The 14,217-nt window shown below is 35.1% G+C and overlaps 1 protein-coding gene across 2 annotated transcripts; it reads right to left on the bottom strand.

The window, feature by feature from the left end:
* Window positions 1-675: 675 nt before the first annotated feature.
* LOC140773698 (uncharacterized) lies at window positions 676-10,009 on the bottom strand. Of its 2 annotated transcripts, XM_073116389.1 has the most exons (19): window positions 9,811-10,009; window positions 9,630-9,731; window positions 8,320-8,402; window positions 8,098-8,182; window positions 7,896-7,982; window positions 6,184-6,245; window positions 5,838-6,031; window positions 5,696-5,756; window positions 5,385-5,562; window positions 3,977-4,015; window positions 3,833-3,894; window positions 3,718-3,754; window positions 3,266-3,315; window positions 3,065-3,134; window positions 2,030-2,105; window positions 1,752-1,831; window positions 1,604-1,672; window positions 1,452-1,518; window positions 676-984 (listed from the first exon to the last, which is right to left on the bottom strand). In XM_073116389.1, the coding sequence occupies exons 1-18, from the start codon at window positions 9,871-9,873 to the stop codon at window positions 1,459-1,461; spliced, it is 1,458 nt and encodes a 485-aa protein (XP_072972490.1). In that variant the 5' UTR covers window positions 9,874-10,009; the 3' UTR covers window positions 676-984; window positions 1,452-1,458. The 2 variants fall into 2 exon arrangements, with proteins under 2 accessions (XP_072972490.1, XP_072972489.1); XM_073116388.1 differs by lacking the exon at window positions 676-984 and having other exon boundaries at window positions 1,244-1,518; window positions 9,811-10,008.
* Window positions 10,010-14,217: the final 4,208 nt, after the last annotated feature.

Raw genomic sequence — 14,217 nt, 5'->3', positions numbered from 1 at the left:
GATATTGTTATAATCGATGAAGCTAGATATGGTTCAACAATAACTTAAAACTATATAAAAGAAACTTGAACCACAGGAGATATTTCTGGGACTAATTATAGGAATGTAATCTAGAAGTTTTAGTAATCAAGATAGGAAGAGAATTGTCTACGAAGGACAAGAAGGATAGCAGTTTATTCCAATCAGCCCATAACAGAGGTTATGGGTTCAAATGCCTTTGTGAATGTGGGGTTAGTTTTTGATAGATTTGAATCAGAATGTCATATATACACGTACTTTGGATACGGCGTGATATGTTTCTCGAAAGAGTTGACCTAGTTGTCCAATCTATTTATCAAGAATGGTTAATTTTTTTCTTCTAACCTATATTAGCTATGGGCTTATGATCAACACTATAAAAGAGCTCGATGTGATTATAACTTACAAAAGAATGGTTAAAATGGACTTGTAAAGATATTTATCCAAAATTTGTGAAGATTTTAGAGAAAGGCAATAAGACCAAAACATAGTATTGATGCTTTTCCAAATTTGAATTACTGATGCTTATGAGAGAAATTCTTAATGTAGAATGAGGATCATCTATGATTAATAATTGTCAAGCTTCAAAATTGTATTTCCAAAACACAGAAGAAGAAGTCTAGGAAAAAGGACGAGGAAAAGAACATTAGACTTGCTCAAATTGCTTGGGTTCTAGGAATCACATTGCTGATATACAAGAAGACAAAGAAAAAGGACATACTTGGATCAACAAAAATTCAATTGCTATCAATCCGTCATCTCATGGGCTTACATCCTTGCACCTTTCGCTTTATTCCATACATCAAAAGAAGAACGTACTATCAACCTTGCCTTCTTTTACAAAGATGCAACTCTGCTTTAGGATGCTTCCTTTATAGGCTCTCCCTGATACTTTGAATCTTCTTACAAACTAAATCAAATCACCTTTTTATCATCAACATCTTCTTGTATTTATCCAACAATTTCCTAGAAAATAAATCAATAGAAACCTCAAATTTGCACCAGTTGAGACAAGAATTACTCTTCTACATCCTAAACCATAGAATCAAAATTCGTTTTTTTTTTTTGGTCTTTCTTTGTTCTTGATCTCTTTCATCATACATGCTATAAATTATTCATTTTTCTGATACCTGTAGTTTTTTTTGCAGCATTAGCATAAATAAACTATTAGCAATTCAGATACAATTAAATAAGAAAATTGAGGAAATTCAGAAGTCGAAAGTCATCAGACCGACAGAACAGATGTTACTCGAAGAAAATGTTCTTATTGTAATTAACTGTGTTATGATCCAATCACAATACAAGCAAAGATGACATCCATCAAAAACTAGTCATTGTAAATTTGATGGATGAAAAGAATACATCTTGTCAATGTGACAATAAGTTTGCCTATGTATATGATGCTCAAGAAGTAACAAATAGAGCTGACGTACATTCTTGTTATTGGACTCGGCAGCCTTGTTCTTCAGTTCTAAGCAAGATAAGACCACGAGATATTCTCTACAAATGAACAGAAGGACAAAAGTCATCAAAAAGAGAACAAAATAAGGTACAGTACAAGAAGGAATTTGACCGAAAGTCACACCTCTTTAGTATTTCTCAAACGCAAGAGATCCAACCTCTCTGATGGCCTCAAATTTAACAGGTTCAGAAGCTGAACAATCATGTTACAGAATGAGATAGAGAACATTTTACGACCTATGAAAAAGAAAGCAAACAAACAATGTATATACCCAGAAACTGAATCTTTCAGGATCCTGTTGTCCAGGCATGCCCTCAGCTTCAAGGAGTTCCAAATGCCTTAATCTCCTACCTGGATGTACTCTAGAGTTAATTACAACACTACCTGGAAACATGCATTATCTCCTGACCTTGCATGTTGAGCTAGCAAACTCATAAACAAGTCCAGGAAATTGATGAATATAGGTACTAACTGGTAATTTAGGAACTGAAAAAAAGAAAAGGGGAAAAGGATGCATCTGGACTGATGTCCTATCAATCATTTTAATACCAGTTCTAGCAGCTTCTCTAGCATGCCTGATCCACGTTCTAGCTAGTTCTGCTGCTCGATTAGTGATTTCCATTAGCTGTTCAAAGAAAAGCCAATCAACATAAAAACATGATATTTGAAGCAAAAGACTAGTCATCTGCTCGTGGAGAGTATCCCATCTAGTGTTATACTAATAAACTTTCCTGTAGAGATATAATCACAAAATTGTTGCTTCTACTGACACTAACATATCGTTAAACAGAAAAGCAACATGACCAATAAAGTGGAGGCATCAAAGCCAGAGTCAGGGACATGATGTTAGATAAAGAACTCCTTCAAAGGATAAAATACCTAGTGTGTGCTGGAGATATTTCAAGACTAAAGATTGTTCCTTGTGTCGACTAAAAGCTAGCAGGAATGAACATCCCAAAAAAAAAAATGCCAAATACAGTATTGAAACATACAATTCAAGAAAACAAGCCTTTACACCCAACTTACTGGGATCTGCCAACATTTAAGCATTCTTTCCACATGGAAACACCAAGATACATACATGGGATGGGCTAGACAAGTTTAAATATATGTGATACTAATTATTTTCATTGTCTGTTTCTTTTTCTCTGTTCTTTGTAAGTAAGGTTATTTTCTCCTTTTCTGGAAGAAAGGCAGATGCACTGTTTTGTTAAAACTCTTTGTAAGTTTAGTGATAAGCTATAAGCAAATAGGCCGTGAAAATAAATCAAGCATATGATGGACAACACTTATTTGAAGCATTTTTGGTCAGGTCAAACGCTAAAAATTGACACAGTCCAAGGAAAAGAGTATTTATGTATGTTCACTTTCTAGGGCAAACCTCTCAATTACAACTTCTTATGAAAGATATAACTGTATGCAAAAAAGGGACTAAAATAATAGTAAGGCAGCATAAACAATTAAAAGAAGATCATGATTGAGAATCGTCGGAGCAAATTTCTTTGCATTCTCATAATTCTGTTGTAAGCAATATTAATTAATGTCTCACTTAGAGTGTTGTAATATTCAAACAAACACACTTACATCTTCTTTGTCGGCTGACCCTTCTGGTGGTTGTATATCTTGAACCCACTCAATTTCAGCAACCCGATAGCTAAAACAAGAGAATCATAAACACCCATCAATTTGTATAAGCCATATAAACCATATCTCATGAGTTTATACCGCTCCTAACAATTTGCGACATATAATGTGACTAATTGACTAGAAAATAGAATAGCTTACCCATCTTGATCCCAAGATCTTAAGATATGAAACCGCCTGCGACCTTCTACCTACATGGAGTAAGCCATTACTGTATTTTGGATAAATTATTGATGAATAATCAAGCACTATATGTATATGTTTATAGCTTATGAAAAGTCAATCGTTTCTTTACAAGGATGCTGAAGTTGGTAGAGAGAGAGAAGAAAAGCGAATGATCTTATGATAAGTGAACAAAAGACAGTGAAATGAACTTGTAAAGAGCAAGTAATGTAGGCAAAATAGAAACCACTGTACAGCAACTCCATATCCAAAAAACAAAACGATAGTAACCAAAATAGCATTCATAATTTATCTAAATCAACATCAAAATATACAATAAAATCACTAGCAAAGAAAGCAAGATTGCCGAGGTACTATATAATAACAATATTGAAATATGAGAGCTCCAGACAAGAAATCTAACAGTTTACCTCTAGATAAAACCGTCCATCTGGAAGTGGCTCACACCTGTATATTCATAGAAAAACAAATAAAGGTAAGGTTGCAAGAATTAAAAGGCAGAAGAAGAAAGAGGGCCACACTCACTCGAGAATTTCCACTTCACAAGCAAAATCAGCTGTCGTACCAGTTGCAGGATCAATGACAACCTGTAATATTTGACTAACATTAGACAAATTAATGATGAGTATCTAGCTGCTATAAATTAGATCAGCAATGCTCTTATACAACCATTCCCATCCGATGATTCCCTTCCATTATTCTTCTCACCTGTTTTAAATGGAAAAAATAATATCAACAGAGAGATTGACAAAATTGTACAACAAACATTTCTCTGGATATTTCATCCTTTCAAGAAGTGAACCTACCAAACAATAGAATAAAAGTGAAGTTCTGCTTCTGGAGCTTATAATGTTTCTTTGACCATGAAATTGATATTTTATTCAAGATAGTTAATATCTATCAATCGAGATCAGGATTTGGATTCAGGTTGATCCAACTTATAACCCGACCAGCATTAAAAGTATTCAGTAGTTTATTCTACAACTGAAACTGTACCAGATACAGCCATACCATATATATATGTGTATATGAATATGTATGTATACCTATATTATAAACAGCAATAGTCTCTACATAGGTTTTTAAGAATATTTATACATATTTTAAGTTCCAATATATGTATTAAAGCCAACATTAGATTTTTTCCCCCCTAGATAATGTTGTAAAAGACTTAAATATAGCAATAGTCAAGTATGATTCAACACATAATATCAAATAATTATCTAATAAATTCCCTTTCCCTTTGGTTCTTATGTTCGGAAGAATATTTATATATATATAGCACAAAATTATATATCTATGTGGAATGACTCTTATAAATGATAGATCTAATTTTATTTTGCAACATCTAAGATGATTAATCACCAATCTGATATCTAATCCAAATAAATTAGGAAGAGATAATAAGAAAAGCACATTTTTTTATGGGATTTGAAATTCTCCTAGATCTAGCTTTCTCCTCATTTTCTTTTTCTTTTATTTGGGAAATAAGCCTATTAAGTACTAGCAAAGGACCTCAAAATAATGTCTCTTTGAATAAGCTAAATAGGTAACAGGTGACATTCAAGACATATCACTTGATGCCATACCATATCGAGCGATATGGGCAATACAAGAAACGAGACACATCGACACGAGGCAGCAAGCCTCAGTAGAGAGGATCGCCATCGGCATGCCCTGTGCTAGGTGTCAACACACCACTGGCACAGCACAACAATCCTTGATGTATATATCTATATATTTGTCAAGAAGGCCAAGGGCTAACTCTTGATAGGAGAACAGAAGGAATCAGTGGAAATGAACATTTTTAGAGGCTAAATCTTCACCGCATGGATAAAATACTATAATAGTTGAATCAAATGTTAGAAATGTACAGACTACATGTCAAGCTAACAAGCATTACAATATTTAACATTATTTTTCCAATCATCTTTGTTTTAATGCTACATCCAAAAAAACACTAAGCAGACTGTATTGGAGATTTCCGCTCTTTAATATGATAAAGTTATGAAACAACCCAACAAAAAAATAACAAGAGAGAGTAGACTAAAAAAGCCGCACGATATGATTATCATACCATAAGCCTGTAGCGAGGTTCAAATATATTAAGAGATAACTTTTGGCAGGGAAGGACTACATCCATGACAAAAAGAGGCATTAAATCAACGCCTAAGTACGTCATAGTTTCATGCTCCAACTTCCTCTCAGCATGCTCCTCAGGGAAACTTTTCTGGATAATGTTGTTCAATGTCACACTGAAGCATGTTAAACATAACACTGCCATCAGAAAGGCCAGTAAGAACATCGTGGATAAGGACTTCAAACAATCACCTAGGCCACATAAATCCACAATAGGTGGAAAACTTGTTATAGAAAAGACTACTTTACCTGACAGCATATGTTCTAGGACTGATAAACAAGACAGTTCTGCACATAGGGCACTTATTACCTGTCATTGATTTCATATATTAGGTGAATGGGACTTAATAAAGAAAGACCAGATATTGCCAGAAGTTATTCAGAGACTCACCATGATCCATAGACTGATGCAGACAAGAGCGACAAAAAGAATGCCCACATGGGGTAGTAACTGGTTCATACAATAATTTCAGGCATAATGTACATTCAAAATCATCAGTTCGTTCTAACTTCCGACATTTGACTCTTTCAGCTGAAATAGTTGTTATTTTATCCAACTTCTGGAGATAGGTTTGCAGGAGATGGCTGGATCACAAGAGCAGGAATGCCATAGGATGTCAGGGAGTATCATTACAAATTGTAAACACATATGCAAGTACGAGGAACATAAAAGCTTCATGCACAAACACCAAAGGACAAAGATTTATTAACTGATTTGTACAGACAAGCAATCATACCTAAGAGGATCAACTTGAAGGCCTGCAAGAAGGACCTCCCTTGCCTCCTCATATCGCTCAAGCTGCAAAGGAAGAGGATATGCAACAATGGAAAAGAAAAAGAAAAAAGTGCAAAACTGTAATGAGCAAAATAGCAAAGTTTTGAAAGAGCCATCGTATGTATATTTGCAATACTATGTGCAAGTTCGAAAGACTAATGCAGTCCAAAAGAGATTGTTATGTTCCTCAATGTTAACCTGCATTAGAATACTCAGGACTTCCCAGCATGAACAGTATGAGCAAGAGTAGCACTGTAACTATTTGTTATTTGCTAATCAATGAATATAATGAAAAAGAAGAACGCTAGCCAACTGTAGGCCATTAGAAGAATATGGAATACATCTAGATTCACCAAAAATCAACTTCCTCAAGCTATAGTGGGCTCCCATATCAAGCAATAAACCTTGTCTAAAATAAATGGTTCACCATCTGGATCCTGGACAAAAAATTTATGGTATTTACCTGTGGAAAATTTAAAACATCATAAGATCGAATGTAAGAGCTCCATGAGTTGAGCAGGTCAAACCAAACTTGGGCTACAAATGGGATCTTATGGAAAGAAGAAAATGTTCATAGGGCACAGCCCAGGAAGTACAAAAATTTGAAAAGAATTTAAACACACAAAAAGGAGGCCACCCACCAAAATCCCTGAACTTCAGAGGGTTCTAGAAAAGGGGAAGACAATATGTTGGAGTCAGTATCTGGGTATAAGATCATCTGAGCCCTACTGATAAGCAAGGGCCAACTAGGATTAGAAGGGGGATAAATCCTGCCTAAAATAAAATAGCAAAGGTACTTTCAGTATGCAAAAGTTGAGCACATGGCCATAGTCCCATAATAACAGAATCAGGTATTACCTACATGAGAATTTCTATGGTATAAAACATGCCCCAGGCTGATTAGTCCTTTTCCTTTTTCCAATTTTAGATATTAGCATTTTATGAAGGAGATATGATTTTTGTCCAACAATGATGATCACTGAATCTCTGAACCCAGCTCATGCAAGATAGATATTGGGTCAGCCAAAATGTGTAACATCAACATAGCATTTTTCATTATGATGCATAAAAGTGTGTATTTAATGGAAGATGAGATGGTTAGTATTAGTATATTCCAAACAAAAGTTGTTTTGTCCTTATGGGACTCTCAGGAGATCATCAGATGAAAATTCAGATAGTCAACTTAAACACTGAAGAAGTTATCATATGCTTGACATCATAATCCTAACTTTCCTCTCAACACAACGATTTGCATATACACATCAAACAGGACTCCTATACAGTTGGACTCACTTTAGGATCAAGGCCTGTTTAAATGCTCTGAATTTAGGATCCAAAATCACATAATTTGGACAACTGTGCAAATGATTAGTATTGAAATAATTCATAGTGTTGAAATAATTCTGAGTTTAGCTGTTTTGCAATTTTAGTAATCAACCCTATTGCAAGAGAGAGAGGTGTTAATTGGGCTTCATTATCTTTCTCTGTGTTGCTAAGTTGCCGGAAGGCAGGCATACTGCCATGACATGTAAATTCTATACAGGTAAAACTTTTAACAACACAACTTAGTTTGCAATGGTAACAAATGCTTCTTCATGGCAATATGTGTAATCAACGACCTGACATAATATAACTCCCCACCAATCAAAAGGACCATAAAAGCTAAAAGATTACCAGGATGAGAGCATTGCTCTTTAGAAGATATGATCTGGGTGAAGTGCTACAGAGGTTAATAACTTTCTCAGCATCCTTCAGTGCTAGCTGTACCAGTACATTAAAGCATTAAAATATGAAAATAAGATATTAAAGGCTGGAATCTTGGTTAAGTTTGCTTTATTCTCATGTAAACTACTTAGGGAATAAATGTAGGTCATACCTCAGCATGTGTTGTAGGATCTAGCCCATTTAATGGCTGATTCTCAGACTCAGTTGCAGATCGCTCTCTCAATAGTCGACTAATACTGTTACAGTACTAGTTACATAAACAGGCAAATTTTGATGCAATGATAAAGCTTTCAGACACATACATACAGATAGATATAAAGGTAGAACATGGATAAAGAACGCAAATGATATGATTTGTCATTGAGAAACTCACGTGCAGAAAGTAGTACTTCGATTGTTTAAAATGATGTGATCTCCTGGTTTTAGAAGTTGAGCTTTGGAATACAAGGAAATTGCCTGCATCAAATTCAAGTTTAGCATTGTGTACAAGGAAAAAATATATATAACATAAAAAATGTTTAATCATTTTACCAGTCGAGGCAGAATATCCGAACAGCTAGTGAGATAAAATATTGAAAAAGAAAAGAGTACTCGTTGAAAATAAAAGTAAGCCCTATAAGAGAGGTCCAATGTAGCTTTCACGTGAACAGTTGTCAGGTCTTTTTACAATATATACCCAATGATGTAATGTTATTTACCATTTGATAGACCTCATTTGAGTAACTAGAAAGTGATAACCATATCTACTGCTCCTGACAACACATTTTAAACTATAAGACCATAGAGTGTGCAATGGAGGAATCATGGTCTGCAGCATCAATTTCAACTTCAAGTCTAGAATTGTGGAATTCCACTTTTGACATTACCTTTTTAGTTGCTATATGTATAATATCATTTAATAATGAATTAGGTATGTAGAATATCATTGAATAATGAGCTAGTGATGTAAAATACACCACAAAACAAATTACAAATCTTGAAAGTGCTACATTTCTCAATCTTATAAATAAATTTAATAGAAACTGCTTATTGACTCTGATGTCCATAATTTCATTTATGATATAGGAATGTCCAATTAAACCAAGCATTAGTTCTTTAGTCTCAATTGGATCTAATCGTGGTTCAATTGGCTAAATGGGACTCCAATATAGCCCAAATGGTTTATTCAGGTTCAGTTGATTTAATTTCGGTTCAATTATCATTCAAAATTATTTTTTGTTTTGAGTTGTCCGAGTAAACCCAAGCAACTTGGTTGATTATCTAATAGTATTCCAAGTTTCTTTTATACAACACTAAAACCCCAAGTCCAATTTCGAATGAAGCCTATCAGTTTCAAGCAAAATAAATTAATTCCAACCAACTCTTAAAACCATGGTCTCGTGCATTTCATAAGTTCCATGCGTATCAAGAAGAGCATATTAGATAAGCTAGTTCTTTTTTACAAATTGTGTCATTGGAAATATTTCTAGTGATACTCAATTATCAATATAGTAACAGAAATTCGGTATTGATCAAGATTAATAAAGAACTAATAAGAACATTAGAGAAGATCTTTATGAAATCAAAATTATGTCTTTAAGTTAATGTTAGCCCACAATTTCAAACTCCCAAAAGAAATTATACAACTAAAAGAAAGGGAATAAACATCCAAGGAGAGGACTAATTAACAAAAAGATTGCTTACCTCCTCAAACCTCTTCTCCCGGAAGGCTCGATTTCCGCGCTGCACCAAATCAAACACCTTGGAGAACTTCTCCGCCAAAGTCCCCGTCTCCGCCTCCTCCACCTGCATTTGTCAATCCCACTCCAGAATAAAAATCGAGTAGGGTTTGGAGAAGGGCAGAAGAGAGCACAAGGAAGCAAACCCATGGGAATTCCTCCACGTCTGGGGAGTCGTCTCCGAGCAGCGAGAAGGAGGGCTCGGCCATTGGAGAGGATTGGCTGGAAGAAGGGATCAAGGATGGGGAGAGAAATGGAGAATGAAAAGGAGAAGGAGAGGGTTTTGGTGAGGAATAGGGGTTCGGAGGCGCGTGTTCTTGCGTGGATCCTCCATTAATACGCGGCCAAGATTAGCGAGACGTGTTCCCGTCGCTTCTCCTCCACCCGCCCTTCCGTTTCCTATTTGGGATTTTTTTCACAAATACCCTTCTAAATACCTAAATTAGTTTTTGCACAAATACCCTCCTCAATATAATGAATACAATTACAGGAATCCCCTTTAAACACTTATTTCTATAAAAATACGTCTCAAAAAAACTTTGTTTTCTTAATTGGATAGATATCCTTACGTTAAAGCTAACTGATAACCAAATACTGGTTAAAATAATTGAAACATCCGTCTTAGTTAAGGCATACTTTTTGTTAAACTGTAAAATGGTTCTCTGGAAACAAAAGGCCAAAAGATTTCAAGGGGGGCGTATGTGTAAATATGCGATAAAGAGTAGATCAAATTCAAATATTACATACATGATAGAATAACCTCCCTACACTTCGTTCGACTGTATGTCTGTATCTCGTCGCTGTCGAGTATGCGGTAGACTGGATCAATATCCGTGGCGTTCTCGTGAAGTTTCTCTTGGAGTTTTCTCGTAAAAAACATGATTTTTTTTTCAAAAAGAAAATGTTGGATAATTCTCTCTCATAATTTCTCTTCTTTTATTTTCGATTCTAAATAGAAAGTTAGCACCTTTTTTTTTATTATTATTATCAAATACCAGTAAGTAATAATTACTAATTAGAAGGAATTTTATGAAAAAATTCCAGAAATTTGTTCACCCTTTCTCATCAACAAAACTTGCCCTTGGATGTGTTTGGTTAACATGACGTATTAGTATAAAATGACAATTATTAAAAATCTACTCAGTTTATAGTATTTAGATAAAGAGAGTGAAATAATACATAAGTTTCTACACATTTTTAAAATCACCTTTAACTACTCTTAACTTTTACTCATTTCGAATGAGAGAATGAAACTTTTCATATAAAACTCATTATTAATCGATATAATCTCTTTCTTTTTCAATAGAGCAAAAACTTAAAAATATCTCAATTAAACTGATGGCATTAGGCATTAGGCATTAGAATTGAGCTCTATCTCATTGGCATCATTAATTAATTAATATAATTACTCACTTTCACAAAGACTTCTGATTTACAAACACTATAAATAATGGCCACTTACTAAAAGTGATGGCTGGAGTACCTCTCCTAGATTATGCAATTCAAGTACTAAAACGTTTACTCGTAGTAGTTAGAAATAAGTTCCAAACATGCAACACATCTAAATCGTTCACTTAGAAAGTTCTCCAGGAGAGGTGAATATGAAATTAGAGTAGCCTTTAAGTGCTCTCTAAGTCTTACCCATCATCCTTTAAAAGTTCTAAGGGCACTTCGACTGTTCTAACTCCTCATGGAAACAATAATCTTCAGTTTAACAGAGAAGGAGCAAAGCATTTGCTGACTTGTAGAATAAAAGAAACCGGAGATCTAGCTATTAGCATTAATGGATACCAGAGAAAAGAGCTTAAATTGCAACCACAACAATGTCAATGAGCTAAAAAACTACTACACAGTAAGTAGACAGATTCACTAACAAGTCGATTGCCAATCAAAAGCTCAGATGACTGAACAAAATCATACAACCTTCTCAATTGTTTGACCTTCCAAAGAATACCCATGACAGTGAAAGAGTGCATAATTCAATGTCTGACATTCGTTATTCCACACTTATTGCCTAGCCTGAACAGTATAAGCAAACACAAAAATAATGCGCATTACAGCATAGGAGAAAATCATCACAGGGAAGGATGAGCTTAACATAATTTCAACATATGATGGAAGATGTATGCTTGCTGATCAAGTTACATAATTCAAACATCATAGCAGGCAAAGCAGAAGCTTCATGTCTTTATTTTAATTTTCATTTATCTTTTGCATCAAAACATGATCCACATATATAATAGCATAACAGATATTTAGGAAATAAAAGTTAACACACAATATCTAAATCAGACTATAATGCAAGTGAATCAATGATAAAAGAATCAAACTACAAAGAAAATATTGGAGGAAATGAACAATCACCATTCAGGTTTAGTTGAATAATCCTCCTAATGATTGCACCTTTGGCAGACGCCAAATCAAACCATCATAAAAAGAATTCCCACATTTTCTCCACTCAAAACTTATCTTGCATGGTTCTATTTTAGCATGCTAACAATATCTCAAACCCATATATTTAAAAAGGTAGCCATGGGAAAATGTACCAACTTGGAAACATCAAACTGTAATTATCAACTTTCCCTTATTCCAACTGACGGAATCACACCTGACCTTCCAAGACTTTCACTCCCAACTGTTTGGACCATATCCTATCCATCAAACATTTTCCTTGCACCGACTGCTTCGAGTTAGTTACTTAGCTTTCCAAATAATTCTGCATCAGCAAAAGGCCTTTGGCAGAAGTTGCTAACTGTTTAACTGGTTAGCTTCTGCACACCCTCCATGCATTTAATTTTAGGTCTTCCTTTACTTTTATTGTCCATCCACAAACATGAGCACCTCTCCTTCCACAGCAGTTTTTCAAATTCTGTATTCAAGACTATAAAAGAAACTCCTGGTCCACATCCATAATGAAATCTTACATTTACATAATTTATCCTATTTTAAGCATGTCAAGTTATATAAGTACATGGTAACATTTTGAAGAGCATTTGTGAGAGGACTAATAACACATCCAATCTTTTAGTAAGCATGTTGACATCAACATGCACTTCATGGACCTTTTTGCTATGTTTACTAGGATACCATATTTATTCTAGGCATGGATTGACTAATAAGAGCAAACTGAATAAATTTGAACACAAACAAACTAAACATCATGGCAAATTTCCTACCTCAAGCATCAGAGAACTTCTAATGTCAAATGTCAACTAAACCATATCATAGGGCATAATCAAGTTAAACATTCTGTATATTCAATAAAATAATTTGGCTAGCAAAGTGGGAGAATTCTCTATTAATAAAATGATCTGAGAGTCTCAACAATATTAACTCTGTGATGATCTACCATAAGGCCAAGCAGCACCATTAGTAGAACAACCTATTCAAACAATGCCTACATAGGGAGATGACTTGGGAAGCACCGACACCTCTCCCAGGACGAGGTGTTCGTGTCCGACATGGGTCCGCAGTATCCTTAATTAAAAATAAATAAAAAAAATTTTAGACACTGGTAGGACACCACAGGAGGGATCTAAACTGCATTAACGTGTCCGACACGGGTCTCTCTATCTCACTCTCTTAGCCCTAAATCTCTCACATGCGATGAACAAGCGGTTGCGACGAACGATTGGTTGCGACAGACAAGCAGCTACGACAGACGATTGGTTGCGATGGACGAGTGGCTCCGACGAATTGAGCACAGCAAGCGGCTACGATGGATAAGCGGACGAGTAGCTTCTTTGGAACCAAAAAGTAAGGTTTCTCTCTCTCTCTCTCTCCTCCTTCCTCTTCGCAAGCAGACCTCTCTCTCTCCCTCCCTCCCCACAAGTAAACCTCTCTCTCTCCCTCCTTTCCTCCCCCCAAGCAAACCTCTCTCTCTTTCTCTCCCTTCCTCCCCACAAGCAGACCTCTCTCTCCCTCCCTTCCTCCCCATAAGCAGACCTCTCTCTCTCCCTCCCTTCCTCCCCATAAGCAAACCTCTCTTTCTCCCTCCTTCCCCCTAAGCAGACCTCTCTCTCCCTCCCTTCCTCCCCGCAAGCAAACCTCTCCTTTAAAGCCTTTCATTTTTCCCTTATTTTATACTGATAGGGTTTAATTTAAATTTATGTTGTTTATATATTAATTCTAATTAGTGTGGTAAACTGATAATGTGATAGGTAGATCAGGTGATATTGCTTTAATCATTAATTTGATATTGTAATCTTTGATACTGTGATATAAAAGTTTGTTAAAGTTGTTAATCTTCTAATACATATTTCTTTACTAATGTAGTATTAATGTAGTCTTATTTCTAAATTATTTCTTATAGTTTGATGTATACTTATTAGTTCTTATAGCTTAATGAATACTTACTAGTTCTTATAGCTTGATGTATTTGTATTCTACATTATTAGATTGCAAACTTTTATTTTAGATGTATTCATAATTATATATTATTTATTTCTTTCGTCATGTCCTATACTGTGTCCGTATCGTGTCGTGTCCTATGTCCGTGTCTGTGCTTCATAGGAGATGACTAAGTCAACACATAATTTTATTTATTCAACTAT

This window comes from Typha angustifolia, chromosome 13 (genome assembly GCF_048772165.1).
Source record: "Typha angustifolia cultivar Huaian chromosome 13, ASM4877216v1, whole genome shotgun sequence".
NCBI lineage: Eukaryota > Viridiplantae > Streptophyta > Magnoliopsida > Poales > Typhaceae > Typha > Typha angustifolia.
Note: the sequence above shows the minus strand (reverse complement) of the source record. Positions and strands in the feature narration are given on the sequence as shown.

What these genes read in the sequence shown, in the direction of transcription:
- LOC140773698 (XM_073116389.1), bottom strand. Translation starts at nt 9,873, where the DNA reads ATGGCCGAGCCCTCCTTCTCGCTGCTCGGAGACGACTCCCCAGACGTG. An exon ending in ATCCTACAACACATGCTGAG is followed by an intron (nt 7,983 to 8,097) that starts GTATGACCTACA and finishes GTACTGGTACAG; the next exon opens with CTAGCACTGAAGGATGCTGA. An exon ending in CTTCAAGTTGATCCTCTTAG is followed by an intron (nt 6,032 to 6,183) that starts GTATGATTGCTT and finishes CTTGTGATCCAG; the next exon opens with CCATCTCCTGCAAACCTATC.